Source organism: Sciurus carolinensis, chromosome 8 (genome assembly GCF_902686445.1).
Source record: "Sciurus carolinensis chromosome 8, mSciCar1.2, whole genome shotgun sequence".
In the NCBI taxonomy this organism is placed as follows: Eukaryota; Metazoa; Chordata; class Mammalia; order Rodentia; family Sciuridae; genus Sciurus; species Sciurus carolinensis.
Window position 1 is genome coordinate 39563209 of NC_062220.1, and position 13935 is coordinate 39577143.

A 13935-nucleotide genomic window follows, 5' to 3' on the forward strand; every position below is an offset into this window, starting at 1 on the left:
AGAACATTCTTCTATATAACGATACAGCTATGACAATCAAGAAACCAAATCAATATAATTCTATAAACTAATATGAAATACATAATTAAATTTCCCCAATTTTCATAATAATGTGCTTTTTTATCCTTTTATAATACGACCATTTTAATTAAAGTCAGTTTAATAAACTGTCTCTCAATTTATATTTGTATGGTTGTTTCTTTGTGTTTGCATTCAAGTTAAGCATATTATTAGCAAGGATATCATGTACATAATGTTGGATCTTTCTCAGTGTAATACATTAGGAAATACATGATACCCCAAGGTCTTTGTTTTGTTTTGTTTTCTCTTTTAAACAGACCATATTTTTGAGAGCAGTGGGTTCATAGTAAAATTGAACAAAAAGTAACAGAGTTTCCATATATAACCTACCTTAAGCACACTCCTCTAATTTCAACATCCTCAGCAGAATAGTGGATTTATTATAATTCTTGAACCTACACTGACACAATATCACCATCAAATACCCATGATTTACATTAGGTTCACTCTAGGTATTGTACATTCTATGGATTTTGAAAAATGTTTAGTAACTTGTATCTACAGTTATAATTTCATACAGAGTTTTCCTTTTGCCTTAAAAAAATTCTCTGTCTTCTATCTGTGCATCTCCCTTTCCCCAGCAACCACTGACTTTTTCACTGTCTTCACAGATTTCCTTTTCCAGAATGTTATATAGCTGGAATCCTACAGTAGCCTTTCAAGATTGACTTCTTTTATTTAATAATACGCAATTAAAGTTCCTTCATGTCTTTTCATGGCACATTTTTTTTTTTTAACTCTTCCCAGGTTCAGTTTTTATTATCTAATAGAAGTACAATCTCTGGAACATTAAAATTAACTGTTCCAAAGTTTAATTAAAAACACAATTTACAAATAGTTAATATCTTCTAAAAAGCATTTCCAAGCTCAGAATGAAAAAAAATGTATACATAATTTATAATCAAATACCAGTGGCTTCAGGTCCACACTCAGCAACATCAGTCTTCTTAGGTTCTTCAAAATCTTCTGTTAAATCTACAAAGTTGTTCTTATGATGGGGGAAGGAATGGAAATCCCATTGCTTTTTGAACTCCATACATGCTTACAATGTCACCTGGAGTTACTTGCTGGGCAAGTTCTTTAAGATTATTCGTCACCTGTTGAGCGAGGTTCATTTCTCTGTGAGATGGACCCAACAGACAGATCATATTCAGAGGGGGTCTGGTACTCAGCTGCTCGTTCTGAACTTCCTAAAGCTCTCTGAGCAATCTCGTCATATCATCAAGTTTCCTCTGGAATACTTCAGCCTCTTCAGAGTCAAAAACTTCAATTGGAGGGCCAAAGTTTGTTACTGCTTTGAGTGCTGTGAGCCTGTCATGAGTGCAGAGTCCAAACACTGCTGGCTCTACTTCTGTAATCTCCATTTCTTTTGCTGTGTTGAGTGTCCTAGCCTGGCCTTCATCTCCAACTCCTATAGGGTCCTAGAATGCCCTCCTTTTGTTAAAACATCCAGTAAACTATCTGCCATAACATATGGATAATTCTGGCATGTGGCCAAAAACTCATAGATGCTGAGATCACTTGGAAGGTCAGAGTCTTCCCCATAGGTTGAGTAGATTAAATCAGAATCATCCTTGCTGATATTTGCAAATGTGGAGTCATAATGTGGGGCATAAGAACTGAACTGTAGGGTCCACAATTCAAGTATAACATGGGTTACTTTGTTCCTTTTATCCTCTGAACCCCTGAAAGGTTTTCACTCCAGACTAAAGTCTTCCAGTTGTCATTCCCAGTCTTACAGGGCGGTAGCCTGGTTCTCCTACAATGGAATCCACGGGATGGAGAAGTCCCATGTTGTTGTACCATCTGGTTTTCTTCTTTAAAATTTGCACTGACTGTTGGCTGGCTGCCGGGTCAGCTTCCACCAGACTCCTGGGCGGCCCGGTCAATCTGCTCCTGTTCCCTTTCTGAGTTGCTTCTTCTCCACGTCTTTGTCTTTCTTTTTATTATCCTTATTGGGGCTTTTGAAGGTTTGTGTTTCAGCATCTCCAGAGTCTTCCCTATCTTGTGACCAGCAGCCGCCGTCCTCCCCACTCTGTAAGGCATCTGTTCTATCTTTTTGCTTTCGCGTTTTCTGCAAGTCTGCCATGAAGTCTATGTTCTGCTTCAGGCTCTGGATTCTTTCCTGGCTAAGAATTTTCATTCCTGAGTGCAAAAGTTTCTTTGCAGCTTTATAATAAATTATCTCTGGCTTGTTATAAATCATGGCATTAGTACACATTAGTTTGGAGTTATCCTTTAGTTCTTCTATGGACTGGTAGTCATTGTTCTTGATCTTTTCTTTCATGGTACTAAAATCCATGGGGGTGTTTAATGATCATGGAATAGCTTAGGAGCAAAAAAATCAGTCACAGGAAATGAAAAGAAAGCACTTGCCTTTTCTTTGTAATTGTCTCATCAGTTGATTCAAAGCTTCTTGAAGGGGTGTCTGCTCTACTTCTTGTTTGGCTAAAGACCTGTGAGGCTTCTCAGGGGGCAAGTCTAATCTTACAGGGGTATGACCCTGGAGGTCTTTTTCTGCCTCGTTCTCCACATGGTCTCGAACTCGTTTCTTCTTATCCTCCTTGATTCTTCTCCATTTTCTTCCCTTTTCTTCCCCTGGAACCTGCTTCTCTCCTTTCTTCCTCTTTTTCCGCTTTCTGTCCTTGTGTTTGTCATGATCGTTTTTGTCTTCGAAGAGGCTGCAGTTGTGCCTGAGCTGCCGGTGGGGAGTTCGGTGACTTCGTTCCCTCCCACTTTCAGGGCCAGCTTCAAAGTCTTCCCCACATACTCCTCGTAGAGGTGTTTATCTGACTTGTGCTTCTTGTGCTTCTTGCCCATGTCTGACTGGGCCCCAGTGCCCCACCCCGAGCCAGGCCCAGGCCATGCAACCCCCTTCCAGTCCGGGCCAGGCAAGTGGAGGGCGGGAGCGGGGCCCGCGAGACCCGGAGCAGTGAGGCAGTGGACAGCGTGCGCCCAGCGGAGCAAGGACCCTCACGAGAAGACCCCGCGCAAGACGTGGTTGGAGCCCGACTGCACATTTGTTTTTAACACTATATTCCGTTGTATGGACGTACCACTGTTTATGAATCCATCCACTCATGGAAAGAAATCTTGGTTGTTTCCAAGATTTAGTAATTATGAATAAAGTTATTATAGACATCTGTATGTAGGTTTTTGTGTAGACAAAGTTTTAACTCCTTTGAATAGACACCACGGATCATAATTGCATGATTGTGTGGTAAGTTTGCTTAGCTTTTTTATCAAACCAGGTGCATAATCCCAGTGACTCAAGAGGCTAAGGCAGGAGGATCATGAGTTTAAAGCCAGCCTCAGCAATTTAGGTTCTAAGCAATTCAGTGAGTCCCTGTCTCTAAAGAAAATATTTTAAAAGGGGGCTGGCAGTGTGGCTTAGTACTAGAACATGCCTTGGTTCAATCCCCAGTACCAAAAACTAAAACAAAAACAAAAAAATAAAAAAACCTAAACTGCGAGACTGTCTTTCAAAGTGACTGTACAATTTTGCATTTCCACTAGCAAAGAATGAGCATTTCTGTTGCTACACATTCTGACACATTTGGTGTTTTCAGTGTTCTGTACTTCTAATAGATACGTAAACATCTCACTGTCATTTTAATTTGCCTTTCCTAGTGACATGTGACGTTGAGTATCTTTTTATATGCTAATTTTAATCTGCATATCTTCTTTGGTGAGGTGTGTATTTAGGTCTTTTGTCCATTTTGGGGGGTTGTTTTCTTGTTGAGTCGTGAGTCCTTGGTATATTTTCAGAAGAATCCTACATCATGTCTTTTACAGAGCAGAAAAATTGAATTCTAATAAATTCCAGCTTATCATTTTTTTCTTCATCCAGTTGTATCTTTGGTCTTATATCTAAAGGTTATCACTATGCCCAAGGCCATCTATACTTTTTTCTGTGCCATTTTCTAGAAATTTCTAGTTTTGCATTTTTATGTTTAGGTCTATAATCCATTTTGAGTTAATTTTTGTGAAAGGTATAAGGTCTGTGTCCAGATTTCTTCATGTGGATGTCCAGTTGTTCCAGCAAACTTGTTCAAAAGATTGACTTTCCCCCCTCATTGTATTGCCTTTGTCAAAATTCAGTTGACTATAGTTTTTAATGGGTCTTTTTTCGAGGTCTCTATTCTGTTCCATTTCTCTAGTGCCTCTTCTTTCACTGCTTTTATACTGTCTGATTGCTGTAGCTTTATTATAAGTCTTGAAGTTGATAGTGTTAATCTTCCAATTTGGTCTTTTTCTTCAATATTATGTTGGCTATTCTGGGTCTTTTGCCTCTTCATATTGGATGGTTAATTTTATGTGTTATGGAATATTATTCACAACTTGACCAGCTCATGAGGTCCCCAGGTATTTGGGGAAACATTATTGCTGACTGTGTCTTTAACGATGTTTCTGGCAAGATTAACATTTGAAATGGTAAACCAAGTAAGTCAGACTACACCCCCAATATGAACAGCCAATATCCCTTATATTGAAGACTTGAATAGAACCAGAACATGAAAGGGAAATCTCCCTGCACCTCCCCTTTCTCCTGTCTCTGCCTGACTGCTTGAGCTGAGACATGAGTGTTCTACCCTCAGATTGGAAACTGGCACCATTGGCACACCTTTAGACTTGGACTGGAAATTTTACACTTAGACTTCGACAGGAATTACGGTACCTGCTTTCGGGTTTTCCACCTTACAGACACAGCTCATAGGACATAATCACATCAACCAATTCCTTATAATAAATCTCTTTCTAGATGTCTGTATGTATCTGGGTCTCTCAATAAATAGGTATTGAGAGAGAGTGTGTGTGTATGAGAGAGATCTATCAGTTTCTTCTGTGAGTTCTTTTTCTCTAGAGAACTCTGATAAATACATCATATAAACTATAGAATCGATTTGTATCCACAAAATAAATTACTGGGATTTTGCTTGGGATTGTTTTGAATCTATAGAATACCAAGTTAAGAACTTTAGGTACTTTCTCTATTGTATTGTTTACAGTATTGAAGTTTCTGTAGATATACAGGTATGCGTTTGGGTGGCTTACTTTGTTTTAATAGTTTTTTAGTTGTTGATGGACCTTTATTTTATTTATTTACATGTGGTGCTAAGAACCCACTGCCTCACATGTGCTAGGCAAGCACTCTTACCACTGAGCTACAACCCCAGCCCCTCTTACTTTGTGTTTTGATTCCCAAAATCCATTTGCTATGAATGGAAATGCAAAGCCATAGTGTCTTCTTTTGGTCTTACTTATTTCATACACCCCCACACATCTCAGTAGTATTCTTTTGTTGCTTCATTTTTTCCCTTTATCATCATGTCTCCAGAGATAACTACCCTTTTTCCAAGGTGACCCCCTTCCAAACATTGCTTTCCCAAAACTCTCTCCTTTGCCAGCAATCCTTCCTGTCTACTTTTCAGGTTCCTTTCTTTGAACTTCCAGTTGCAGATGTTTTGATTCAGTAGGGCCCAAATCTTAACCTTATGGTTTCCCCATTTAGAGTTGGACTCTCTTGGTGGTGAGGCTTAGTTGGGGTCATGCGATTTTGCCGCTTTCATCGTACTTTACTCTTTTACACAGTCTTCATGTGACTCTACTTTGACTTGGTTCCAAAGCCTACTCAGTTGGCCTTAGACTTTTATTTTCCCAATTACATGTAAAATACACTGTTTTGTTCTATTTATGCCTACTTATTTGTTCTTTTTAGTCATTAGGGTTTTGTTTTGTTTTTTTCTGAGGGTGTGTAGACGATTGGAATTAAGATGACTGTTGTTATTCTCTGAGAACCTGGAATTCTAGACCTTTATGTATTTTCCTGCCAAATTTCTTAGTATCTGTTAGGTTGAATCACCTAAAACTATAATTTTTACGGCTCAAGAACTTTTGAATATCTGTAATTTTATGTAGTTCTACCTAATGGAAAGGTAAGCATGCTCTTTACTCTTGTGTTTCAATCTTAATGAAATGTTATATGATGAAGGCATCATTTTAATAACGGTTCCAAGTTGATGAAAAGTTTTTGCTTTTCTCCTTCAGTTGTACTTGTTAAATAATTATTTGTCTTCTTTCCGAGTTGAGCTTCTTTTTTTTTTTTTTCGTGGTGCTGGGATCCAATCCCCAGGTCCTTGCACATTCCAGGCAAGTGCTTTACTACAGAGCTGCACCCCCAGACCTTCATTCATTCATTCATTCATTTATTCATTCATTCATTCGAGACAGAGTTCTCCTAAGTTTCCCAGACTGACCTCTAACTTGACCTGTCCCAGCTTCCTGACTACCTGAGATTACGAGTGTGTGCCACCTGCCCACTTGAGTCTAAGCTTCTTGAGGGTAGTCGTCTTCAATTTGCTTTGTCATCACCATTTATTTTGTTATTGTCAGTGTCCTCTACATGATAGTTACTTAAAAAATACTTGGTTATCAAGTCCTGTATATAATTAGAGTGAACACTAAATCTACATAGGATAAATTAAAGAAGTCTTACGTCTTACATACAAAAAACTAAGCAAAACTGAAGTTGGGCTAATGGCATACTATATGAGAAAAATGAATATTTTTCCCTTAAATCATAGTTCTACTTGTTGTATACAATTGTAGATTACTTCTTTCTTTAATCTTTTCTTGCAATATGTTTTTGTAGTTTTAACAAGCAGTGTCTGTGGAGAAAAATAGTCTAACTTTGTTTTAAAGTATAAACTACATAATCTACTACCTCTATTACTACTACTACTACTAATAATAAATGATAATGTGGTTTATTTTAAAAATCTAAAAGAAAATTTGTTCAGATTCCACTCTCCTTTAGTTTTGTTTATTTTATCAGTTAATTTTTTCCAGTATGTATCTCTTGTCAGTAGAGCTAGTTCTTGCTAGTCATTTTCCCTTTGTTTCTTGCTTTAATGGCTAATAAATATTTGAGTTGATCCTGTGGTATTTTTATTGTCCCATTACATGTCTAGGCATGGTGTTTTACTGTACTCATCCTATAATTAGTTTAGGTACATCATAAGTATTAAGAAAGTTGTTTATAAGTCTATGCTAGTCATCAGTTTCTGATTCAGGATAGCAATATGATACAGACTTTACTATCTGGGCTGAAATGATACATCTTTAAAATCTGTATTTTAATTGTGTAATAATTGGAACAAACATGAATGGTTTACTGATGGAGAGGAATAATTCCAAAGTGTTAACCTAAAAAGCACTGTTATGTTCAAACTTCTGTTTGGACTTACACCTTAATTTCATGTGTGCTGTTATGATATCTAATAAGCTTTCATCAGGGGTTCCTTGTTCATAACTCCCTCTCCAGAGCAGACCATTGAAAATAGAATTTCTCTTCCTGGAGGAAGTTTTGTAGAAGCTTATTTTCCCCTGCCTTCTTTCTTGAAGTTGGCCATAAAGAAATTTTCTCCCATACTGTTGTCTGATAGGAAGTTATAAGAGCATCCTCATTTCATAAGGGTCCTGCCCCATGCTCTGGAGGGGAAAATGATGCATAGAGAAGCCAAGAATAATTCAGGCCTTGCTGGGTTTCCAGACCTAGACTATTAGAATTAGATCATACTCTTTGTCCAATCACATTTTCGTGTTGTTGTGCATGCTTCAGTCAAGTGTATGCAAGGAAGTCTCCATAAAAGCCCAAGAGGACAGGGTTCTGAGGGCTTTCAGATAACTGAACACATGGAGGTCCATGGAAGATGTCATGTGTGGAGAGGATATGCAATCTCCTCACCCTTTTTCATATACCTCACCCTATGCAGAATTGGTTGCTTGCTGGGTGGGCTGGCTGGTAAAGGGAAAGTTCCACACCTTTTAGGTTACAGAATTATTTTCGTGTCGTTATGGTGTGAGAACAGAGTAGTATCAGTTTGGTTTTTCCAACATGGTATGATACCATTTTTACCTGAGCTAGTGTTGAAGACCTCTCTTAAAGCAAATAAAAAGAAAAATGATCTCTTAATATGTTGATCCCCTGACTTTGTTTTAATGAATCAAAATAAACCTTTAAAAAAAAAATCTACTACCAGCAAAGCTAGCTCCAAATTAACTCTGCCTATTATTATTTCTGGATGCTGTCTCTCAATAATAGTTATCTAAACTTTGCTGGAGGGACTTGTGTTTTAGTTAAAACTAAGTAAAATATACACAGGTATATCTACACTCCTGAAAAACATTTTTTATTTATGAAACAATCTATGACCTTTCCATGTTACATAGCAATTTTAACAATTTAAAAGTGCTACAAATTGTTCAAACTTGCCTATTGGACATTTAAAAATACAACTTTTTAATTTGAAAGTTTCCTCTGTTGATTAATACTTTCTTCCATTTTATATTAATCATATCCATAATTTTAAAATATAACTTTATTTTGACTTATAGTGTATGCAGAGAATATTTCCAAAATGGTGGGAAGAAAAAAGCACTTGAGAAAGATGAAAAAAGAGCTGTACTCGCCACTAAGACCACTCCAGCCTTAAACATGCATGAATCTTCTAAACTTGAAGGTCATTTAACCAACCTCAGCTTTACAAACCCTGAATTTATAACTGAGTAAGTATACTTTTTCTGCTTAAATTAACATTATACTAGGTAGCCATTAGTGTAAAATAGTGTATGGTTTATACCAAGTAGAGGGCCCTTTACTTGCTCCTGTGGTAATATGTTAAACTGAGAAATACAAAACTAGCATATAATGTTAAGAAATATCTGAATTGTTCAGTTGCGTATGTTGTCCTCACTAAAAATGAGAAAAAATAGCTTATTAGATGTTACAATAAATGATTTGTATAATACAAAGAATCAAAATAGGAAAATTTAGTTAAACCATTGAATTTAAAGTAGTTGTTCACTAAGAAATTACAAATACATGAAAAGAATGAAAGATTATTAATAGTACCAACTGTTCATTATTTTCTGATTTGAAAATCTGCCAGCTAATAATGTATCATAATGTATGTAAGCACAAACTTCATAAGTACATGAGTGTTCTAATCCAATTGACAGTTAATAGTATAAAACTTATTTATGTATCTTAGTGCCAGAAGGGATTTTTGATATCAAGTAATATTTTATTAATTGCCTACAAATGCTAAACTCAAAAAATTCTATAAACATTGTTAGATGCTAAAAACTAACAATGAAAGTAAAATTACAGTCTTAAAAAATTCCAAAACTGTAAATATCAACTGTAAATATCAACATAGCATTATCTTTTGTTACTTTTATACCATGTTGAAATATATAGTTAAAAGTAATTCCATTTAAAAATGAATTAACATCTTTGAGTAGTTCAGTAGGAATACTTCTATTTTATTTTAATCATATCCATAATTTTATTTTGACTTGTAGTGTATACAGATAATATTTCCAAGTGGTGGAAAGAAAAAAGTATTTGAGTGTTTCAGTAGGAAAAGACAAAACAACTTTACCTTTATACAAATGTTACTGCAAATCTTATAAAGTGTAATAATTTAACATCTCATATCTCAAATGTTTTGGACATTCTTAATATATTTTTAAAATGTTGACCAACATAAGAAAGTATTTAGTTATACTTTGTCGATACAGGTTAATATGGAAAGTATCAACTCTAGAATGTCTGTGTGTTTCTTTTTTATAGTCTCTATTTCATTATTGAGGATCTCTCATTTATACAGTCATTGTCATCATATTTTCCTTTCTCTCTTTAAATATGGTTTCTTTCTTTTCATTTACCTTGGTTCATTTGTTTTGTTTTGTTTTGTTTCTGTTGTTATTTTGAAGTGGGGTCGTCCTGTGTTGCCCACATAGGCATCAGGCCCCTGGACTCAAGCAATCCTCATGTCTCAGCCTTCAGAGTAGCTGGGACTACAGGCATGGGCCCAGCTGAACATTATTATAATCACTGCCTTGAAGTTCTTATCTTCTAAATCCAACATTTGTGCTAATAGTAAACTTCTATTTACCTCTCTTTCCTGAGTTTAGACCACACTTTTATATTTTGTTACTTGTCTCACAATTTTTTGTTGAAAACTGGGCATTGTTGATAATACAGCATAAAACCTTTCAATTTGGATTTTCCCCCAAGATAGGTAGGGGTCTTTTAGTAAATTGCCTGAACTTAATGTGTGAAATCTGATCTCTTTATACTGAGTATGTGCTGATGTATATGCTTAATCTTTTTTGTCTTAATAAATTGGTTTATTTAGTCCAATTTCCTATGGTTTGCACCTGGATCTGCATAGGTTATAGTCAAACAATGATAGAGGAGTGGTTGTGCTCAAACACCTCTAGCAAGATTTTCATCCTCTGCCAGAACATGAACACTGATTAGGGAGTATATGTAAAATTGAAGCAGTTTTCAACTCTATCTCACCTTCTGCTTCTGCCAGACCTTCTTGTGTCTCTCCTACATATACACATAGCCTTTTTGTCATGTCACATAGTCATGGCTATATGGAAAGGTTATCTAGTCCATCTATAACTATTTAATTCTAGGATCCTTCTGTTTAGTTTCTGACTATTCCTCCAATCTGCAGCTCAACCCAACCAAGACTAGCATGGCAACCTGAAACTAGCATCGTTAATGTTCCTCATTTATTTCCACCAACTTTGCTACTTTTATTGACAATGCTTCATGTAGGTTTTTTTCTTTTTTCTTTGATTAATTTTTCTTTTTAGTTGTACATGACAGAATCTATTTTGATATATTTATACAAGCATGGAATATATCTTATTCTAACTAGAATCCCAGTCTTGTGGATGTAAATGTTGGTGAGATTCATTGTGGTATATTCATATATGTACATAGGAAAGTTATGTCAGATTCATTCCACTGTCTTTCCTATTCCTGTCTCACCTCCATTCCCTTCATTCCCTTTTGTCTAATCCAATGAACTTCTGTTCTCCCCCACCGTGCCCCCTTATTGGGGGTTAGAATCTACATATCAGAGAGAACCTTTGGTTTTTTAGGACTGGCTTATTTCACTTAGTCTGATAGTGTCCAGATCCATCCATTTACGGGTGAATGTCATAAAGTCATTCTTCCTTATTGCTGAGTAATATTCCATTGTGTATATGTACCAGTTTCTTTGTCCATTCATCTGTTGATGAGTATCTATGTTGGTTCCATAGCTTAGGTATTGTGAATTGTGCTTCTTTAAACATCAGTGTGGCTGCATCACTATAGTATGCTGATTTTAACTTCTTTAGATATATGCTGAGGAGTTGATAACTGGGTCAAATGGTGGTTCCATTCCATTTTTGAAGAATCTCCATACTGTTTCTAGAGTGGTTGCGCTAATTTACGGTCCCACCAACAATGTATGAGTGTACCCTTTTCCCCACATCCTTGTCAACATTTATTGCTACTTGTATTCTTGATAATTGCCATTCTGGTTAGAGTGAGGTGGAATCTCAGTGTAGTTTTGATTTGCATTTCTCTAATTGCTAGAGATGTAGATCATTTTTTCATGTGTCTGTTGACCATTTGTATTTCTTCTTTTGAAAAATATCTGTTTAGTTCACTTGCCCATTTATTGATTGGATTATTTGGGTTTTGTTTTGTTTTGTTTGGTGTTAAGCTTTTTGAGTTCTTTGTATATCCTGGAAATTAATGCCTTACCTGAGGTGTGAGTAGCAAAGATTTTCTCCCATTCTGTATGCTTGTTCTTCATGCTCTTGATGTTTCCTTTGCTGTGAAGAGGCTTTTTAGTTTGATTTTTATTTTACTTACACTTAAGTTAGTCTTGTTAAGAAAGTCAGTTCCTAAGCCAACATGTTAGAGTGTTGGGCCTACATTTTCTTCTAGTAGGTGCAGGGTTGAGTTTTGTGTAGGGTAAGAGAAAGGGATTAAATTTCATTCTACTACATACAGATTTTCCCAGGACCGTTTGTGAAGAGGCTATCTTTTCTTCAATATATGTTTTTGGTGCCTTTGACTAATATGAGATAACTGAGTTTTTGTGGGTTTGCCTCTCTATCTTCTCTTCCATTGGGTCTTCATGCCTGTTTTGTGCCAATACCATGCTATTTTTTGCAATAGATGCAGCGAAAGTATTTGACAAAATATAGCATCCATTAACATTTAAACACTAGAAAAACTAGGATTAGATGGAACATACCTCAACATTGTAGAGCTATATACAACAAACCCAAAGCCAACATCATTCTCAGTAAAGAAGAACTGAAAGAATTTCCTCTAAAAACCAAAACAAAACAAGGATGCCATCTTTCACCACATCTATTCAACATAGTCCTTGAAAATCTAGCCAGAGCAATTAGGCAAAAGAAAGAAATTAAAGTGATATGAATAGGAAAAGAAGAGCTCAAACTATCCCTGTTTGCTGATGATTCTATATTTAGAAGACCACAAAAAAAATCCACAGAAAACTTTTAGAATTCATAAACGAATTCAACAAAGTAGCAGGATTAAAATTAACACCCATAAATCAATTACATTCCTATATACCAATGATGAATCAGCTGAAAGAGAAATTAGGGAATCTATCCCACTCACAGTAGTCTCAAAAAAATAAAATAGTTGTAAATCAATCTAACAAATAGAGGTGGAAGACCTTAGAAGATGGAAAGATCTCCCATGTTCTTGGATAGGCAGAATTAATATTATCAAAATGACCCTATTACCAGAATCCCTATATAGATTTAATGCAGTTCCTATTAAAATCCCAATGTCATTCTTCATAGAAATAGAAAAAACATTCATGAAATTCATTTGGAAAACTAAGAGGCCAAGAATAGCCAAAGTAATAATCCTTAGCGAGAAAAGCAAAGCAGGAAGCATCACAATATCAGACCTTAAATTATATTGTAGAGCTATAATAGCAAAAACAGCATGGCATTGACTCCATGTAGGTTTTTGTACCCTTTGCTCCATCAATTTAGCCCCATCAAGCAGTTGCTGTTTAACCCACTCAGTCCTGACTCGAAGAATTTTCATACCAACTGAGCAGGGGATGGGGATGATAAGAGCAGCTCCAGGCAAGGATACCACAGATTCCCACTCTTAACGTACATTCAACTGGTTTCCATAAACATTGTTTTCAGCTTACTTGCCTTTGACCTGCAGATTGGTTTTGATCTGTTCGTCCAGTTTCATAGTTGTTTTTTAAGGAGTGAATTTGCCAACTTTTTACTCTACCATAGTGAGAAATCTTTTTCTCTGATTTAGTTTAAAAGAAGTAAACTTAGCTTGGTTTTAGGTATTAAAATAAAATACCCAAGCATGACTATTATAGGTCAGGATTTACTTAATATTAAAACTTAACCTACAATGACTAGATTTAGATTTTTTTCATTCTAAAAACTCCACAGCCTGTGACACCAACATGTAGATGTAGACTTCTTCCTCCTGTTTTTTCCACCATTCTTGAAGCCCATATTCTAGTTATATTGAACTATTTTACCTTTTGCTAGTGTGGAACATGCTTGTAGTCACTTTCTGGAAATTACAAATGCAATATATTTTCTTCCTGATAAACTATTACTGTATTAGGGCATGTGTGTGTATGTTGTGGTACTGGGGATTGAATCCAGGGGTGCTTTACCACTGAGCTACATCCCCAGACCTTCTTAGTTTTTATTTTGAGACAGGGTCTTGCTAAGTTGCTTAGGGCCTCACTAAGTTGCTGAAGCTAGCCTTGCACTTGCAATTCTCCTGCAAGCCTCCCGAGTTGCTGGGATTATAGGCTTGCACCACTATGCCTGGCTTTTAGACTATGATTGAAGCATCTTCTCCTTACCAGTTTTTCCTGAACTTTCCCTTTACAAACAGTGTTGAGCTTTTCTTATACCTCCATTGTAGTACTCATGTTAATATTCACTATTATATGCATGATT

The 13935-nt window shown here is 36.1% G+C and overlaps 1 protein-coding gene and 1 pseudogene across 2 annotated transcripts in view; one reads left to right on the forward strand and one right to left on the reverse strand.

Annotated features, from left to right (window-relative positions):
* The window catches only part of Bmt2 (base methyltransferase of 25S rRNA 2 homolog), an 87127-nt gene that overhangs the window by 25651 nt on the left and 47541 nt on the right, over positions 1–13935 (forward strand). For both annotated transcript variants that reach the window (XM_047562350.1, XM_047562351.1), the window contains exon 3: positions 8479–8649. In XM_047562350.1, the coding sequence (XP_047418306.1) occupies positions 8479–8649 (171 nt within the window). The remainder of the gene's footprint in view (positions 1–8478; positions 8650–13935) is intronic.
* LOC124991632 (bromodomain-containing protein 7-like) lies at positions 865–2901 on the reverse strand (annotated as a pseudogene).